We start from the raw sequence: 18,682 nt of genomic DNA, 5'->3' as shown, positions 1-18,682 counted from the left end.
TCTAGCAATAGTGTATCAAGATACAGACACAAACTATAGGTATAAAATAACAGTTGAATGATATAACTAAATAATATAAACTGTCAGGCAATGAACATTTTTTGTCATGGTTCTATCCCTTCAAATGAAGTAAACAAGGCTTCTTAAACCACATTTAAAAAAAGCATCTCTCCCAACACAACATAACATGATCTATGACTCTTGCAAAATGTGCCTAATTATATCCAAGTAACTGCAACACTCATGTACACTTTTTTTGGCTTAAGTCTTTTTTCAGTTAATAAAGACAAAAAAGAAGCTGACATTCTTTTGTTTCCTTACCACCTGGCAAGAACCTGTAATGGTCTTACTTGCATTATTTTAAAAACAGTTTATTCATTTGTGCAATATTATCATGAAAAATATTGAATGCACTTATCTTGATATATATTCTGATACAACATGGCTGGTGATACCCAACTCTCTGCCCAACTCATTACAATTTGTTTCAAATGGTTGTAATCAAACACTAGTGCTTGGCAACAAAAATTAGGATATATGACCATTCTGCACCATGACACTTATAATGATGTGGAATGCCTGAAATAAAACTCCTTCAACATTTGTCATTACAATCAAATACCCATGATATAAAACTGATTGACAAGGGCCATAACTCTGTCCTAAATGGAGCAGACACCACAGAACCCATGCAAAGCATATCTAGGTCAATAAAACAAAATTCATATCAAATTGCATCAAAATAAGCAAAGTGGTTTTTGAACAATGCTGATTATAAGCAACATCAATGTAAAGATACAACTTTTATCAACAATATGAATTATTGTGATCATAAATCAAACTTGCATTTGAAATTATCCCATGTCCTTATACATAGCCAAAGTTCCACTGCCTTTTAGGTTTCATGGTAGCCCATTTAATTTAAAAGTCATATATGCATACTGTACCCTCCTATCAACTGAACCTCAACTAACATACTGTATTAGTGATGATAAATAGCTAACTCGGTTTCAGCCAATGGAAACTTGTATAGACTGCACCATGGTAATTTACAAGGTCAATACTGTAACCAGATAGACCAACACTGGTGTTGATGAAACAAGTGCATACCAGCACATACTTTCAAATAGGTGCTGATATAATGAAAATATCTGCGCAAGTATGCACACTTTTCATTTTTGGATGCAATTCCAACAACCAAGTGTTTATTATGCAAGCAATTCTTTCAGTAAGATTCTCTTTATTTTTCTGTTTCTGCAAAGCTAGTAATAATCAAGTTGTGTGTGAGATATGAAACAAAATTTCATGTGACTTTTAAGGGGTTTAGGTGAAGCCACTAAGGTTAGAATTCAGAAGAAAAAGAAATTAAAACACCTGTTAATTGATTGTCTGTGCCTAAATCAAAAATGGTCAAAAAGACTAATTACACATGCATGTGCTTCGACACCTGCCTTGCACAAGTATTACTAAGCACTGTTTTAATTTACCATATTAAAAATAAATATGGAATTTTCAGAACACTTCCATGTTATCATATACCATATTTTGAAAACGTGCCAAAGCTTTTGGATTTATTTTGTATGTGAGAGGAATACTAATTCCATGTTAACCATCATAAATTGTCAAAAATACCATCTGTTTTGTAGTGTCGTGTAAAGATATACCTTTGTTTTAAAGTGATTATTATATCTGTACTATTATGACAGCAATGTCACATCATTTCTTTGGTGCTATGCACAAAGCTGTAGATGAACATAATTCTCACAATACTAGCTGACAGAAATTAGTAAATACATATAGTTTTGATAAAGAAAACAGAATGCAAAAGACAAGAGAGTCATGGAAAAAATCATGGAACAGCACATTTGCATGGGCCAAAAAGCAAGAAAACAACACTAACAACAACACTGTGACCTTAACCTTTAACCTTTTCACAACAAAATCAAAATAAGCATCTTCCTTACGTGAAGTGAAAGCCATACACAATGTTTGGGCCAGATCTGAAGGCTGTGATGTAAAAAAATGTGCATGTGCAGAAACCATTTGTCTTGTTGCAGGCAGTTGCACTTACAGTGGACCTTTTCACCATAAAATCAGTTTTTTTTATATACGTAAAGTGAAAGCCATCCACAAAGTCTGGTTGAGTTATATCATGTAAAATAAATTTACTGTGTAAAAGTCACTTTCCTTCTTTCAATCAGTGACTTTTGACTTTTGAACTCCAAAAACAATAAGGTTCTTCCTTACAAGTGCTAGCCGTCTACAATGTCTGGTAACCATGGATACTGGAGAACTTTAGTTACTGTGAAGAAACCATTTTATTTTGTTTCAGTGATCTTGACCTTCAATATTTTAAGCCTGAAATCAGTATGGTTCTTCTTACAGCGGAAATCTTGGAACTTTTGATGGTGGAGAACTTAAGTTATTGTACATGACTATTGTTTTATCTTTCAGTCACAGTCTTTAGTGACCAGTGACCCTGACTTTAAACTTTTGACCCTTAAATTTACAGCTTTCTTCTTTATCACAAGTGCGAGGTAACCACAATGTCTGATAACTGTAAATGGTGGAGAACTCAAGTAATTGTGGCGAAACCATTTTCCTTCATTCAATCCGTTTATTTGTAGAAGACAAATGGACAGGCAGCCGTCATAAAAAAAATACTCTGCCTTATGGTAGAAGTATAGAAATAACAAGAGCATGTGAGATACAAAAGTGAAATGTTATGGTAGAAGTATGGAAATAACAAGAGCATGTGAGATACAAAAGTGAAATGTTATGGGGGGGGGGGGCTGATTTGTAAAATGTAACATTTTTTAAAAAAAACTTTTCATTTTGAACAAATTTCAAGTTACTTTCAGACAAGCCAAGCCAATCAAACTGCTGCAATATTAAATAACATGTAAATTTGCATTTCAAGACCTCATGTGTCAAAGGGACAATTGAAAGGAAGCCTATACTCAAATATGAAGTTACTTGGTCTAAACAGTTCAAAGATATGATGCTGAGAAATTCAGCCATTCAGACTATAACAGTCTCAGTTATTATGCATATTGTTTATACCAGCTCAAAAATAGCTGAAAAGGTCCTGGAAAGGAAACCTGTACCAAAAAAACTGAAGAGATCTGGCTGCATAGTTTCTGAGTCATCTTCCAGATTAAAAAACTGAATTATTACTCATCAAAGTTGACCAAGGGCCATAACTCTGTTAATTATGATGGAAAATGCTGATTAATGAACTAGTTTGAGATATTATTTACATACATGTATGCACGTATTCACATTCTCCATATGGATGATCATGCTGATGAATGCTGTCATACTAAATATGATCAAAATCCAGTAAGTAATGTACGCTCTAATGTTGATACCTACCCACCCATCTTTCATGAAATCTATAGCCAACTTGCATAATTCTGCTAACAGTCAGGTCAATTTCTTTGAACCCAGAAAATCATCCTTAAAAACAATACATTACAATGGTTCATTGAATAGCAATCCCACTTTTGATCAGATGAAAATCTGTCATGTCGAAAAAAAGTGTTGCTGCAACCAACATCCAAAGTCAAAATAGCTACAACATGTGTGGTGCTAAATGAAGCCTTTTTTTCTACACTACTTAACAAAATAAAAATTACAAAGTGTTAATATTTCTGCAAAATGAATGCCTGAACAATCACCTGAATTCTTTGACTGGATACACGTGTATCAGCAATCGTCATTACGGTACGGAAGAGAGGTTTCTGGGCTAAATATGTGACATAAGGCAAACATACAAACAACCTGGCTGCACGAAAATCAAAACCTGTAAGTGCTGCTGGCACAAAAAATCCAAAGTAGATTAGCCGTGGAAACATATCAAACTGCTGATTGGTGTATGACAGAATCATCTTTCCTCGCCACAAGAACTTGTACTCAGTCCTGAAAAGGATCATATCATCCCTTGAAAAGTCAAATAACATGAACATTAATGAACCCGATACCAAGTGCTTTGGTTATAGACAAGATTATGTATTGTACAGTACCAGCAATAGAGTTAGTTCAGGTGAAAATAAAATCTGTACATCAAAAGTGGGGAATATAACAGCATCAGCTAAGCCAATGTACACAGCAAGCACTATACCAAAAGGCATATTCAAGTCTCTTGGAAAAATTAGTAGTGCATAAAAAGAAATCAAGGTCTCTTAAATGCAATAAAAAAGATAAATAATGTTAGAGCAACAAGAGTCAGTAACTTTTCGAGTTGCAAAACCATATGATCAATAAGATATGCTGACCCTTAACATTTCCGACGTTTTATGATGGTCTGATAATGTGATCAAGACTGCTTCAGGCTGCAAGATCCCAGATGTGTACATATAGCATGACAATCATCTTAGACGATTAAGCACTCAGTGTGTGGGGAAACATGCTTGTGTACATTCATGGTATCTAATGTAGCTTTAACAATTTTTCAGTCATATCACCACAATGTCGGCAGTGTGTCAGTTCACAGTGATATCTTGCAATGGGGCATCATGCTGCAGATATGCAGCTTCATGTCCCACCCAGGCACATTATCCTGACATCAGCCGACCAGTCCTAATACTAACTTCTTATTGATGAGTGCCAAGCGAGGCAGCTACTAGTATTATTTTTTGTTATAAGTCTTTGGTATGACTCAACCAGGACTTAAACCCATGACCTCCCACATCCCAGGCGGATGCTCTAACCACTCAGGAGGAAATAAGATAGATGATAGTATGACATGCATTTTATTTTCTTCAGATGATGAGGAAGGAAAGATGTTTCATGGTGTTCTTCTTTCTTTAGAAACATGTGTCTCAAAATCTACTCTTACATAAAGTTTCATACCAGGCTCACACAGGATGTTTGTGTCTAGCCTGAACATAAAACTGGAACACATCACTTGTTTATATCGACAAGAAAACAGAAAAGAAAAACTCTTTAATTGTATTTCATTTAGTGACACCATCACAAGTACATGCATCATCCAAATATTGAAACTAGTACCCTGCTCCAAGGGATCCCAAGTGGTCCAGTGTTTATCCCACTTTGAATCTGGTACATTGCTCTATGAAGCCCTAGAGACCCAATGGTTATCCCACTTTAAATCTAGTACATTGCACTATGGGAGCTCTAGTGGCCCAATGGTTATCCCACTTCGAATCTGGTACACTGCTCTATGGGAGCCCTTTTGGCCCAATGGTTATCCCATTTTGAATCTGGTACATTGCTCAATCGGAGCCCTTGTGGCCCAATGGTTATCCCATTTTAAATCCATTACATTGCTCTATGGGAGCCCTAGTGGCACAGTGGTTATCCCACTTTGAACCTTGTACATTGCTCAATGGGAGCCCTAGTGACCCAGTGGTTATCCCACTTAAAATCCAGCACATTGCTCTATGGAAGCCCTAGTGACCCAGTGGTTATCCCACTTTAAATCAAGTACATTGCTCTATGGGAGCCCTAGTGGCCCAGTGGCTAGTATCTTTGCATCTAGTAACCTTTGCTCTAAAGGAGCCCTAGTGAACCAGTGGTTATCTCACTTTGAATCCAGTAACATTGCTCTATAAGAGCCCTTGTGGCCCAGTGGTTAGAACCTTTGCATCTAGTATCTTGCACTAAAGGAGCCCTAGTGAACCAGTGGTTAGAATGCTTGACTCATGATTAAATGGATGTGGGTTTGAATCCTACCACTGATATGTCCCTGGCCAAGGCACAGTATTCCAATTCCCTCAGTACAAAATGACCTCCTTATGTTGATGTGCCATAAAGCAACCAATGAAAGCAAAACAAACCTTGGTCAAAGAAAAAGCCAATGAAAGCAAAACAAACCTTGCTCAAAGAAACAACCAATGAAAGCAAAACAAACCTTGCTCAAAGAAAAAACCAATGAAAGCAAAACAACCCCTGCTCAAAGAAAACACCGATGAAAGCAAAACAAACCTTGTGCAAAGAAAACACCAATGAAAGTAAAACAACCCCTGCTCAAAGAAAACACCAATGAAAGCAAAACAAACCCTGCTCAAAGAAATAACCAGTGAAAGCAAAACAAACCCTGCTCAAAGAACAACCAATGAAAGCAAAACAAACCTTGCTCAAAGAAAAAAACCAATGAAAGCAAAACAAACCTTGCTTTTCCAAAACCTTAAGAGACCTCACTAAAAGCAACACTTCAAAAAAGAAATGCATGTAGGAACATTAAGCTAAAGCTGGGCTGAATAAAATGTTAGGTATGCCCTATTAAACAATATTTTGAGTATTTGGATTAATTCTACAAATATATGCTTTAGTCAACAGTTAACAAATGTTTATCACATTAAAATTTCCAACACCAGGTTTACTGTTTACAATATTCCAATACCTAAATCTTTGACCTTTCCAGTTTTCATTCTTAAATTTCTCATTTATTTCAAGGTGCTTTGGAAATAAAAGAAAATAAAAAAATCTTAAACAAAACCGTAATATCTATAACCTCAGTTATGAGGTCAATGTGGAATGTGTGCATGTCACCAACTGAATTATCTTAGCTACATAGTGATTAATGTCAAGTAGGAGCAAAACCTTCAAGGTGTTTAGGAAACAAAACAATGAAACAGCTGCAACCAAAAGCTTAATACATTTTCTTTAACTGTGACCTTGACCCGAAGGTGAAAGGGTCAAGCATATAAGTCTCTTAATGAACTGTCTTTGCTGTCTGAATAATTCATTGAAAGCATGGAGAAAATCCATCAAGGGGTTTAGAAAATATAAGCAAATGAAAAAAGTGTAACCAAAACCTTAAATCACATTTTCTGTGACAAAAGCTTCAGTAAATAACTTCAAGAATTAATTGTCTTAGCTTTATAATGATTCATTTAATGCATAGATAAAATTCACCAATGGGTTTTGGAAATAAAAATATATGAAAACCTTTAACTTTGAGCACAAATATTCAATGACCGTGATCTTGACCCCAAACTCAAGAAAGCATGCATGTCACTGAATTAATAGTTTTAGCTTCACAACAATTCATCCCAAAGTTGACTGGCTGTTCTGGCTTGTGCCGCAGCAGTTTGTGGCAGAAAACTTCAGTTGTACAAAATAAATCATCAAACTAAGTCATGGTGAAATGAATGATTACTATTGTTCATATAAAAAGAAAAAAACTTTCTTATTCACCTAAGAAAGTTACTAAGCAGCCACATTATTTACTGAGCTGTTTCAACACTGTTTACTTATTTTTACTTTTCTTACCACTACTTCTCTCTTTCAGTCCATATAAAATATACCAAATGAATTCCAACTAAGACTTATGAAGTATTTAACTGGCTAAACATTACTTTTGAGGGACTGACAGAATAGAACAACCCTGCATCTAACAGCTGACACAACATTTAGCAGAATATGACTACCTTCCCAAGACTGTCACTGACTGCATGACTCCCACTATCTTTACATTTTCAACTTCACTGATGTTTGATGTTTTTTTCCAATTTCCATCTCCACACCTGTTGCTAAGAAACTTGATAATGGTTACTGTTTACTCCATTTATTCAATTCAGCCTGGTTATCTTACATGGCATCTTTAACATTTTATCAGCATAAAATCACTTTGGTCATATGAAGTATGAAGAAAATCACTCAGGAGGTTTAAAAAATATAAGTAACTGAAAAGACTTGAACCAAAACTTAAACACAAACTTTCTATGACCTTGACCTTGACCCCAAGGTTGAAGAGGTATGTTTGCATGCCATTAATAAAAATTGTTTTAGCTTCATAATAACATATCCAAATATGAAAAAATTTAATCAAGGTTTTCAGAAATATAAGCAGATAAAGAAACCTGAACCAAAATCTTAATACAAATTCTCTATGGCTGTCAATTCTTAACCCCCAAGATCAGGGGTCCCAAGTGAATGAGTGGTCTAAAGCACTCACTGTTAGATATCACTGCCATCTCACCTCTGTATGCATGGGTTTCAAGTCTTAGGTTCAGCCAATGTGGGTATGTGAGAAAGCTTGCTAGTAGCTTATCGTGGGTTTGTGGTTCTATCCAGGGTTTTCCCAGTTTCTATCTCCACCATTTATACATGTATAGCCTATCTTGTGCTGCAAAATGGTGTTAAACCCTACAACAGCAACAACAACAACCTCCAAGATCAAAGCAGCAAGTCAAAAGTCACCAAATCAACTGTCTTAAGTTTATAATATTTCCAAGTATGGAAAAAATCTATCAAGGATTTTAGAAATATTTGAAAATTAAAAAACTTTCACTAGTTCCTTATTGAAGATTTTTTTCATAACTGTGGCCTTGACCCCAAAGTAGAAGGGGTGAGTGTGCACGTCACAGAATGAACTGTCAAAGCTTCATACTGATTCATGCCAGGTATAATGAGAATCTAAAGTTGAAGAAATTTATTTAAATGAAAAACTGTAATCAAAACCTTTACTATTTGATGATGCTGCTGTTACTGTCCATAACAGAAAAGAGTTTGTTGTGTATCACACCCAACAAACAAAATAAATGCACCACTTTCTGTGACACTGTAATTAGCCACCTGCCACCTTCCAAGTACTTTAATTACAGAACATGGATTTAAGTGGCTTGCATAAAAGACTTCCCTAAAAGTTTATCAAGCCAACAAAGAAAAATATGACAATACAAATAGTGTGGTGAAGTAAGGCAATGAGATGGTGCCAAAACATTCAGCAGGAACAAAACTTGCAGCTAATATGTATACAACATCTGTAACTCTTACCTGAATTCTTATCCTTGAAAGAAACAGTTCACTTCCATTTTTTATGGCAAACAAAATGCAGCCCATCACTGTCTGTGCTATGAGAAAGAGCAGTGGAAGACAAACATAAAGATTCGAGGCTCGCATCATTTGCCCTGCCTGAATGAATGTTACCACAATACAAAAGTATAGCAACCTTGGGCCAAGGACCCATACACAAACCACTGGAACAGAAACTTTCATAGTTTTCCACACATACTGCATCTCAGACCTGAAAAAAAGTGTTGGGGATCACAACCACATCAGTCACTACAGCAGTCCCTCACTATAAAGTACCTCAGAATACCAACCCCCTCATGATAAGGTATGGTCAATGTTCACATAGTGTTTGCTAAATACAGTTCTGAAATTGTTATTTACATTTCACTTCATTTTGTCCTAGGATTATAATAATCCACCATGTGTTTCACATGTAAAATGTATCCAACACAGTCATGCTAAATAATAGATCCCAGCATTACATGTGTACCTCTGTGTGTGAATATTTACCCCCGTGTACCATGTTACAGTTACCCATTTTCAACCAAGGCCTTGTAACACTCATTTTTGTTTAGTAAAATTGCTTCATGTGATAAATTATGAAAAATCAGATGTGACTACTTATTTATTCTGCAGCCTTTTAGTGCGCTTTGTCAATAACTGTATATAAGAGTCAAAGTATAGTTCTATTATTTATTTCATAAACTTCTCATAACTAGGTCATCATTGGTTACAAAGTTTTTATTATTAGTTGTTTACGAAAACAGTCAGGTCAAACAGAAATGAACTGAATTTTTGGAAAATGTCAAATCCAGTAAATAAAGTTATACTACAATAGCATGCAATGGAATATAAAAAATCTTTAAAATTAACAAATAAACAGTTAAATTAAATCAAACATACATCACATTTATACGTGACCTGAACAATTTGTCATTTGTGAAAGAAATGGCAGATGAAAGCAGTGACATATCCAACAATAAACAAATTGTCATATATGCTCAGATTATTTCTGATGACATGAAACCAGTAACAAGATTTTTAACAAATACAGAAAATGCTTCTGGCAAGGGAAATGCCTTATTGGCTTTAGTCATATTATATAACTAATATTTTTGTTGTGTATTTAAACAATAAATTTATTTATTTTAAAACTACTGAAGACTTCATCAGTTTGAATAGGATTTCGAATCAATGTTTTTGCCCTGATGAGTCAAATGACATACATGAAGACATTTGCAGACAAAACACTATATAGTACGAAAACCATGGACCAAAAAAGACAAGGACAAGATTACCAGTGTATAGTATGAAAACCATGGACCAATAGAAGACAAAGTCAATATTACCTGTGAATAGTGTGAAAACCATGGACCAATAAGGACAAGGTCAATATTTTCAGTCTATATTATGAAAACCATGGACCCATACAAACAATATCAATATTATCAGTGTATATTATGACAACCATGGACCAAAACAGACAAGGTCAATATTACCAGTGTACAGTATGAAAACTATGGACCAAAAAAGACAAGGTCAATATTACCAGTGTATATTATGACAACCATGGACCAAAACAGACAAGGTCAATATTACCAGTGTACAGTATGAAAACTATGGACCAAAAAAGACAAGGTCAATATTACCAGTGTACAGTATGAAAACCATGGACCAAAAAAGACAAGGTCAATATTACCAGTGTACAGTATGAAAACTATGGACCAAAAAAGACAAGGTCAATATTACCAGTGTACAGTATGAAAACCATGGACCAAAAAAGACAAGGTCAATATTACCAGTGTACAGTATGAAAACTATGGACCAAAAAAGACAAGGTCAATATTACCAGTGTATAGTATGAAAACCATGGACCAACAATTACTGTTCATAAAAGAATGCAAAATATGATGACTGTCAACCCTTAATTGAAAGTGGAGCAATTAAATTGGAGTTCCATAAAGGCCTAAGTAAAGTATTCCCATATTTTAATAATGTCTATGGTAGCCATATTACTACTTGGCTATTCTTTTTCTACCTTAGACTTACTCAAGCATGACATCATACCAATACATACTAATTCTGTTCAACTACACACCCCCTTTCATACACATGTATAATAAATTGAAGGTCAAATAGAAAACTAGAAAACACCAATAGTTAAGAACCTCTGAGACAGCAATAATCCAATAAGCCACCATGAAGTGAAAAAAAATCTCACCAAACAGTACACACTAAGCTACAAGAAATTTTCAGTAAAAAGTACAAACCTTAAATCGCCTTGCGCTAACAATGAAGTACGCAAGGTATTCTGCTGTCTCAAGTCCAAAACCCAGCAATGTTTTCTGTAGAAGCTGTATGTAGGAAACCAACAGGTACAGATCTCGGGACCTAATGGGGTGATGCTGGTAAAAATAGGGGACAATGACTGCCAAATAAAGGATTTTGTCTCCAAGCAGGTACCAGGAACTATCTCTGGCAGCACATACTGGTTTCACTTTCCAAATCATCTGAATCTCAGCCCTAAAGCGATGAAATGCAAGGTGTAATGTGTTTGGGCAAACCTATATTCAAAATAAAGTTGTTAGTGAGCTGTAGATCAAAAAGTAACCCCACTTCTTAGGCACAAGAGTGTGTGTGTGTGTGTGTGTGTGTGTGTGTGTGTGTGTGTGTGTGTGTGTGTGTGTGTGTGTGTGCGCACGCGCACATGTGTGTATGTGTGTGTCTGTGCACATATGTGTGTGTGCACATGTGTGTTTGGCTTTAATGCAGCTTTAACAATTTCAGTCATATTGCTACAATGCTTGCAGTGTGGCATTTTATAGTGACATCTAGTACTGAGGCATCATTCCACAGACATGTAACAGCATGTCCCACCCAGTCACTTTATCCTGACACACGGCCGACTAGTCCTAACACTAACTAGGAACAAGTTAGTAGCAATCATATCATGCAACAACAAAGGCATGCATCATTGTTGGATTTGGCATGATACCCATACGGGGAACAAAATATAGATTAGTGATAATATATAGATCTCTGACAGCACAAACTGGCTTCACTTTCCAAATCTCTACCATACAGCAAAGAAATTCAAGGTATAATGCGGGGAATGCGGGGGTGCAAGTGGCATACAGAGAAAACAGAGTTGTTAGGGAGCAACAGCATGAAAGATAACTCCAATTCTTTTACATGAGTTGGATGTGATGTTATCATTCAACACCAAAGAATTGCATCATTGTCAGGTTTAACATCATAACCATATTAGCAAAATTAAAGATCAGTGAAAATGTATAGGTCGGAGATACCTGTCCCACCCCAATCCATGTACCTCCATTTCAAATCCATTTTAATATAGAGCACTAATACCAAGTTGGCTATATCTTCAGAACAAATATATTTCAGCTGATACGTATCTGTCTATGGTGGTACAACTTCAGGCTCTCTTTACATTCACACGGTGTTCAAAATAAACCCTTGAAAGCTGGTGATGCCAACCCAGACTTTGCATAACAAATCTTCATAATGTAATAAACCCTGTAAAGTAGGTCACAAAGACCCAATATTTTTTAAACATATTTTTAACCCATGATCCAAATTGGTTTAATATCCATAAGTGATAGGTTCAAAGTTATTAAAATTAAAGCCCTAAAATATTATTAAGTACTGTTTAATAAACAGAATACCTCAACAACTCAAATGCTGAGACAACAGTGCTGAATTTGAAGATGAATGTTGTTCAAATGTGAATCGGAGGTGGCAAATTTAATTTTACAAATGAATTGTCAGAGATGCTGGTAAAATGGATATTTATGGCATTAAAATTGCCATAATGTCCACTTTCTTTCTGTTGTAATGAAATTTTACAATATTTATATATAAGTTCCTAAAATAGATACTGTGACAGTAAAACCTCCATGTCAACTTACTTGCTATGGAAAATTGAGTTTTACTAAAGACATGTAAGATATGCTGGTAAAATATCCCTCCCTTTTTGAAGTGAGGTCTAATGAATAAACCGTAAATATTAATAAATGCTTAATTATTTGCTTCCTAACATGACAGATTCTCTCTAAAATAAACATAACCCTAAAGGCAAATGAAAGACGAGATTCCCATGTAGGTCTGTGTCGTTTAGATTTTTAACGTAGCTAAACAAGTTTAATCACAGCTCTACAATGTTTGAAGTGTGGCAGTTTATAACAATGACTAGCACTGGGGCATCATGCCACAGACATTCAGCATCATGTCCCACCCAGACACATTATCCTGAGACCAGAACAACCAGTCCTATGACTAACCTCTTTATGCTGAGCACCAAGTGAGGCAACTTTTAGTACCATTTTTATAAGTCTTTGGTATGACTCAGCCTGGGTTCAAAACCACAACCACCTGCATCCTTAATAGATGTGCCAGCCACTTAGGCCACTGGGGATTCCCATGTAGCAGTAATATTCTAAGGTTGAAAATAATATCCAGGAATTCAAGACCATTACTTCTTTAAACTGCAGTGTTGAAATTGTCTCTACAGCAATAACAAGATTTTCAAATTCCTGCTGTGGTAGACTTATTGGATGTCAGATCTGCACCATTTTTATTTAGGACCAAGTAAGTATTACTGGATGTATTCTTGTTATGTTTATTTAATTTATATTTGATTTAATTTAATTGTCTGCTTGTTAGTTTTACATTTTTTTTATTCCATTACATGTAATAGTAATGCAATTTTGTTTACTGGAATTTGACATTTTCCAGAAATTAATTTGACCTGTTTTTTCGTAAACACCTAAAAAAAAGAACTTTAGATCTTTATGCTGACATAGTTCCTGACCTTGAGTCAAAATTAGTAACAGTTGAAGTAAACAACTTACTTTTTTATTTTGTTATTCATTCCTAGTGTAGGATTTTAGGGTAGAATCAAGGCTGTACTGGATGACTTTTAACATGTAATAGGCTCTATTTCAAAATGCAGGTTTTACCGGAATTTTGAAGTAGTCAGGTTTAATACTGATGTTTTGAGAAATAATCTCAGCTGAACTCTTGAACACTTGGACGTAAGGTGTTTTTTTTGGAATTCAAACAATGGAATATTATATTTTTGTTCATGGTACAACAAAGAACTATATACACATCAGTACTACATTGGATATAGCTTACATCATCACCTTCCATTTTGGAATTTCATTGGGACTCGAACTCAAATTCATTAGAACATTTTATTACTATGACTTCTAATTTTTATTTCTTGGATTATATTTTTATTTGATTCTTAAAACCATAGGTTCTTTTCCTCATTTTTACTATGTTTTTCTTGGGAAATAAATTATTTGTTAAATTTTACAAAGCTTGTTGTCTTCACTTTTTTCTTGTTACTGTTTATGAGAGCCTAAACACGTGACAATCTACTGAAATAACCTAACAACTATGCCATGGGTAAATAACTCAGAATAAAATAAACGAGCTAAGAAAACACAAGACATAACAAAAATTTTACAAACAAACACATGGACCTAGATATAAGCAATATTACAATGTTAATCATTCCAAAGAAAACAGAATTTGAATAAGATTCAATTCTTCAAGCCGAGTGAGCTAGCACGTTACTTCAAATGTACAAAGAGATGCTACTTTTCAGAAAAGAAATATTAGTAATACAGTATTAGCAAAAAAGCAAATGTAAGGAAATAGTGCAGCAAAGATGCAAGTTATTGCAACAAAAAAAGCAAAGAAGTGAGTCATACTCAGTAACCAACAATGCAAATATTTCAAAGTGGAATGATTTTCATATTATGCACTAGACACAAGGTCATTTTCTCCTGTATTGTTACCCTCTCACTGTTGATTCCTCATTATAGCATGGTTACTTCTATAGGCGGGTATAGTCAAAGATCCTGTTTCATTAAGAGGTAGTAAAATTACATACAATATGTACTTCATTTTTAGACAGTCTCACCATAAGGCCCATCAATGTAATACAGTTCCTGTTATTACTTATAAGCTGAGTATGACCTCTGATCCCATTTCATAAAGTGAGAGTAAAAATATATGTATTATAATAATAATAATAATGAGGACTTTGTATAGCGCCTAATCTTTAGAAGCCATAAGCACTTTACAACATTAGACAACACCTATAAGATAAAACACATATAATAATATTATTGCAAAAAAAAAAAACCCAATGAAATTAGAAAAACATTATGTACTTCGTTATAAGACAGTCTCAATACAAGGCCCATTATTACAACACAATTCTTGTTATAAGATGTGTATAATCATATACTTGAAGATGTAAACTAAAGAAATAAAACAGAATTAGAAATAAAAGTCCATAAGGTTATCAATACAGACTAAATCAAAATGATGCAAACAGTACCCAATGCCAAGATAACACTGATTTACAGGTTTGCAGTAATATAACATAGATCTAATGTCGTATAAGTCCAGATTTGTGAAAAGATCAAGTATTTGAGCCGTGATATTCTGACTGTATTAGATAATGGTTTTTTGCAACTTTTTGACTTTGTCTGTAGTTGTAATATGAATAAAAATATATCTCTTTTTTATTGGGTCTATTGTTTGCTGTTTCTTCTACTCTTTAGTCATGACAAACTGCACAGACCTAGATCTGCTGGTGCATTATGTGATGGCAGATTAGGGTTTATGTTGGATCAGATACAGAAAATTTAGATATTATAAGGAACAGCCAACCAAAAGAAACAAACACCATATCACAGAAACTAGAATCACCTTGCACGAAAACATACAATCAAATTTGTATGACCCAAAATGATCTGATTCAAAATCTTGCTGTGACATAATGTGGACAAATAACAGTTTGTAAGCTAGCTACTATTTAAGTGTTATATTTTTAGTATGGCACACTATCTCAAGGTGCTGCTATAAATGATCCTGCATTGTGTGCCTTTCTTATACAACCAGAAAGGCTTTACTTTTGTTGCCATAGACCAGTCTGATTCTTTTAAATTTCTTTTTTATATTTTGAGTCAACTTGAAAGTAAATATTTTTTATGTCCAAACATTGGTGTAGAGCAGATAAATAAACATGTTTAAAGGACTAAATAAATTAATAAGTTTAAAGGACAATAATAATAAAAACTACCAAAGTCAACTAATGTCCCTTCATATGAAAAATCATATGTATCACATTTTCTTGTTAAATTTATATAACTAATGACGACGATGATGATGACAACATAGTAATAGTAGGAGTAGTAGTAGTATTTAAATTATTCTTTTTAAAATTTCATAATTGCCCAAAGGGAAGATATCATCCAAATGCCAGTGCTGAATGACATGAACGGCTTTCAAATATGGCGTATCATTTATCAACAGTTGTATCACGCCTTCCAACTATGTATTAACAAGGTATTTTTTTCACTTACAACTGCTTAAAGGAACAATCAACCAAGAATATTTCCTAAAATGATGAATTCTATTAAGTTAATATAACAGGGTCAGCATAAAGCAAAGCCTGCTGTCTGAAAAGGGAGGGATTATCAAACAATAGATCTAACCTTGCCTGCAACATATAAGTATAGTTGAAAAATAAACTTAATACCAATGCTTGATATATGCTTAAAAATCAGTTTTTGTGCCCTTGCTGTTGTGGAGAACACTAAAGTTTGTCCCCAAAAAACACACCTACCAGCTGCAACGTTTTCTTCAAAGGGTGAGTCCCTCCAAAATGCGAGATTATCAACAGGTTTTTTTGTCAAGACAGTTTGCCACAAATCAACATCACAAGCGATTATAAAAGGAAACCCAAACTGAGATAGTGTGTGTCCTCTGGATTTTAAAATAGCTTTAACAATTATTCAGTTATATCACTATGATGCCATCAGTGTGGCAGTTTATAGTAATTACCAGTATAGTGATGTCTAGCACTGGGGCATGTTGCATTATGTCCTACCCAGTCACATTATCTGGACACCAGTCTTACCAGTAACCTCTTAATGCTGAGTGCCAAGCAAGGCAGCTGCAATACCATTTTTATAAGTCTTTGGTATGACTTGGATGCGGTTCAAACCTGTGACATCCCTCATCCGAGGCTGATGCTCCAACCACTAGGCTACCCGAAAAAACTGAGATGGACAATGTGGGTTTACCATAAAAGCTTTAACAGCTTGGTCACTCATGACCTTAATTTTCTCTAAGCGGAAAGGAGAAATTTGCATGATCCAAACTTATGCCAGCTACAAGAAAACACATCCCAAAATAAATGCTCCAAGTTTTGGATTCTACAAAGCAAATTTATCAATTAGATTTATTTCAAAGTAAAATTTCTCTTTTTAACTTTGAATGAATGTAGTTTATAAAAGTTCCCAGCATAAGTAATATATGCTTATGAGAAATAGACGGCTGAAATGTATACATTTCTTTCAAGCTAGAGACCACTACCAAACAGATTTAGGATGATCATAAATTTCCCTCGACCATGTGACGTAGAATGCAGGTTTTGCCATGTGTGTACACCAATATGTTTACTCTGAACTCAACAACAAAGAGAATGCAAGACAAGTTCTTGTTGTTGGCCTAATTTCATTTTTTCAGCACATGATAGGCTATACTTGGCAGCCAGTATATTTGGTGGAGGAATAAGATTGCAAGGTCTGAAAGATGGCAAGAAATTCTATACAATTAATGTACCATAACTGGATTCTTCACCTGCCAATGGCTACAAATAGGTTTATTCGAATCTGCTGGGTTAATATTCGGGTTTGATTTCATTGCCATTTGACCATGTTATATTTATCCCATATAAGTTGGATTATTTTATATGTACTATTTATCTACAAATTTAGCACGTTATACTGTCTGTATCTTACCCAGGGAAAGGGAGTTAAGTGCCTGTAAAGCGTAAACAAATCTACTGCATCATCATTTATTATCAACATCATGTGTAGAACAACTTTGTACTAATCTGTATCAAATAGGTTTCATTCTGAATTAAAACCTGATCTATATTTTATGACTCCTTGGGAAGTGCTGGATTTTGGCAAAACTTCTGGCACTGCAGTTAATGTTTTCTTCCCCATGGTCAAATCCTGACTGGGGGTCCTGTCATATAATTTCCATGTCTCAAGCATTACTCTCTACAAAAGTATACATACCACAAGTGTCATCGATGTTTGGGCAAATAACAAATACAGTCGACTCCGGTTAACTGCACAGCCTCAGGCCCGTCACGAGACTGTGCAGTTAAACGGAGTGTGCAGTTAACCGAAGTACGGTACAATACAGCTTTAAATCAGCACGGCACGAATACAGGTGAAGAATAACGTATAAAGATGATTAGAATCCACTCTTTCAACGTTTACTTAAATGAAACAAGAGTCTACAATGAACAGCACTAATGTCATATTGTTAAATCAAACACAATGAAACTGACGATTACCGAAAGAAATCGGCAATTGATGTATGCACACAAGTTTTACTATTAAGTTGGTGAATTGCCGACTCTATTTTGTAAAACGGTTCAAACAGCTCACATTCTCTCTGTTCCATGAATCTGCGTAAATTCTGGAGTGACTGAATAGCGACTTTAGATGAAACCTGGTCATCTACTGCATCGCTGTTATCACTTCTTTCGTCATTTTCTTCTTGTTTTGTCTCTGTAAGAGCTGCAACGATGGTTGAGTCGTCGATTTCACCTTCTGTCTGAAGACCTTCATCTATTGCAACATATGACTGTTCCCACACTATTGCTCCCTGGTGGGCGGGATATACATGTATCTACCACCTATGGCGTCCTTTACATGTCAATCATTTACAAAGTCACATTTACCAGCTTAATTGTCTGCTTATTTGAAGCGCTACAGCAGTGGACTGGCAATAACTGATCCTGACTATACATTGTGCAGTTAACCGGAGTAAAATTGTAATGAATAATGTGCCA

General features: G+C 35.0%; 1 protein-coding gene across 3 annotated transcripts in view; it reads right to left on the bottom strand.

The window, feature by feature from the left end:
- LOC149800035 (ATP-binding cassette sub-family C member 4-like) overlaps positions 1-18,682 on the bottom strand; it is a 176,493-nt gene that overhangs the window by 61,700 nt on the left and 96,111 nt on the right. The window contains exon 8 of one of the 3 annotated variants that reach the window (XM_089959555.1): positions 11,034-11,286. The exons of the other annotated variants lie outside the window; for them this stretch is intronic. Coding sequence (XP_089815681.1) covers positions 11,034-11,286 — 253 coding nt within the window. The remainder of the gene's footprint in view (positions 1-11,033; positions 11,287-18,682) is intronic. 3 annotated transcript variants of the gene reach the window in all.

The sequence above is a fragment of the Sinohyriopsis cumingii genome, chromosome 5 (assembly GCF_028554795.1).
Source record: "Sinohyriopsis cumingii isolate HCF-2022 chromosome 5, ASM2855479v2, whole genome shotgun sequence".
NCBI lineage: Eukaryota > Metazoa > Mollusca > Bivalvia > Unionida > Unionidae > Sinohyriopsis > Sinohyriopsis cumingii.
Note: the sequence above shows the minus strand (reverse complement) of the source record. Positions and strands in the feature narration are given on the sequence as shown.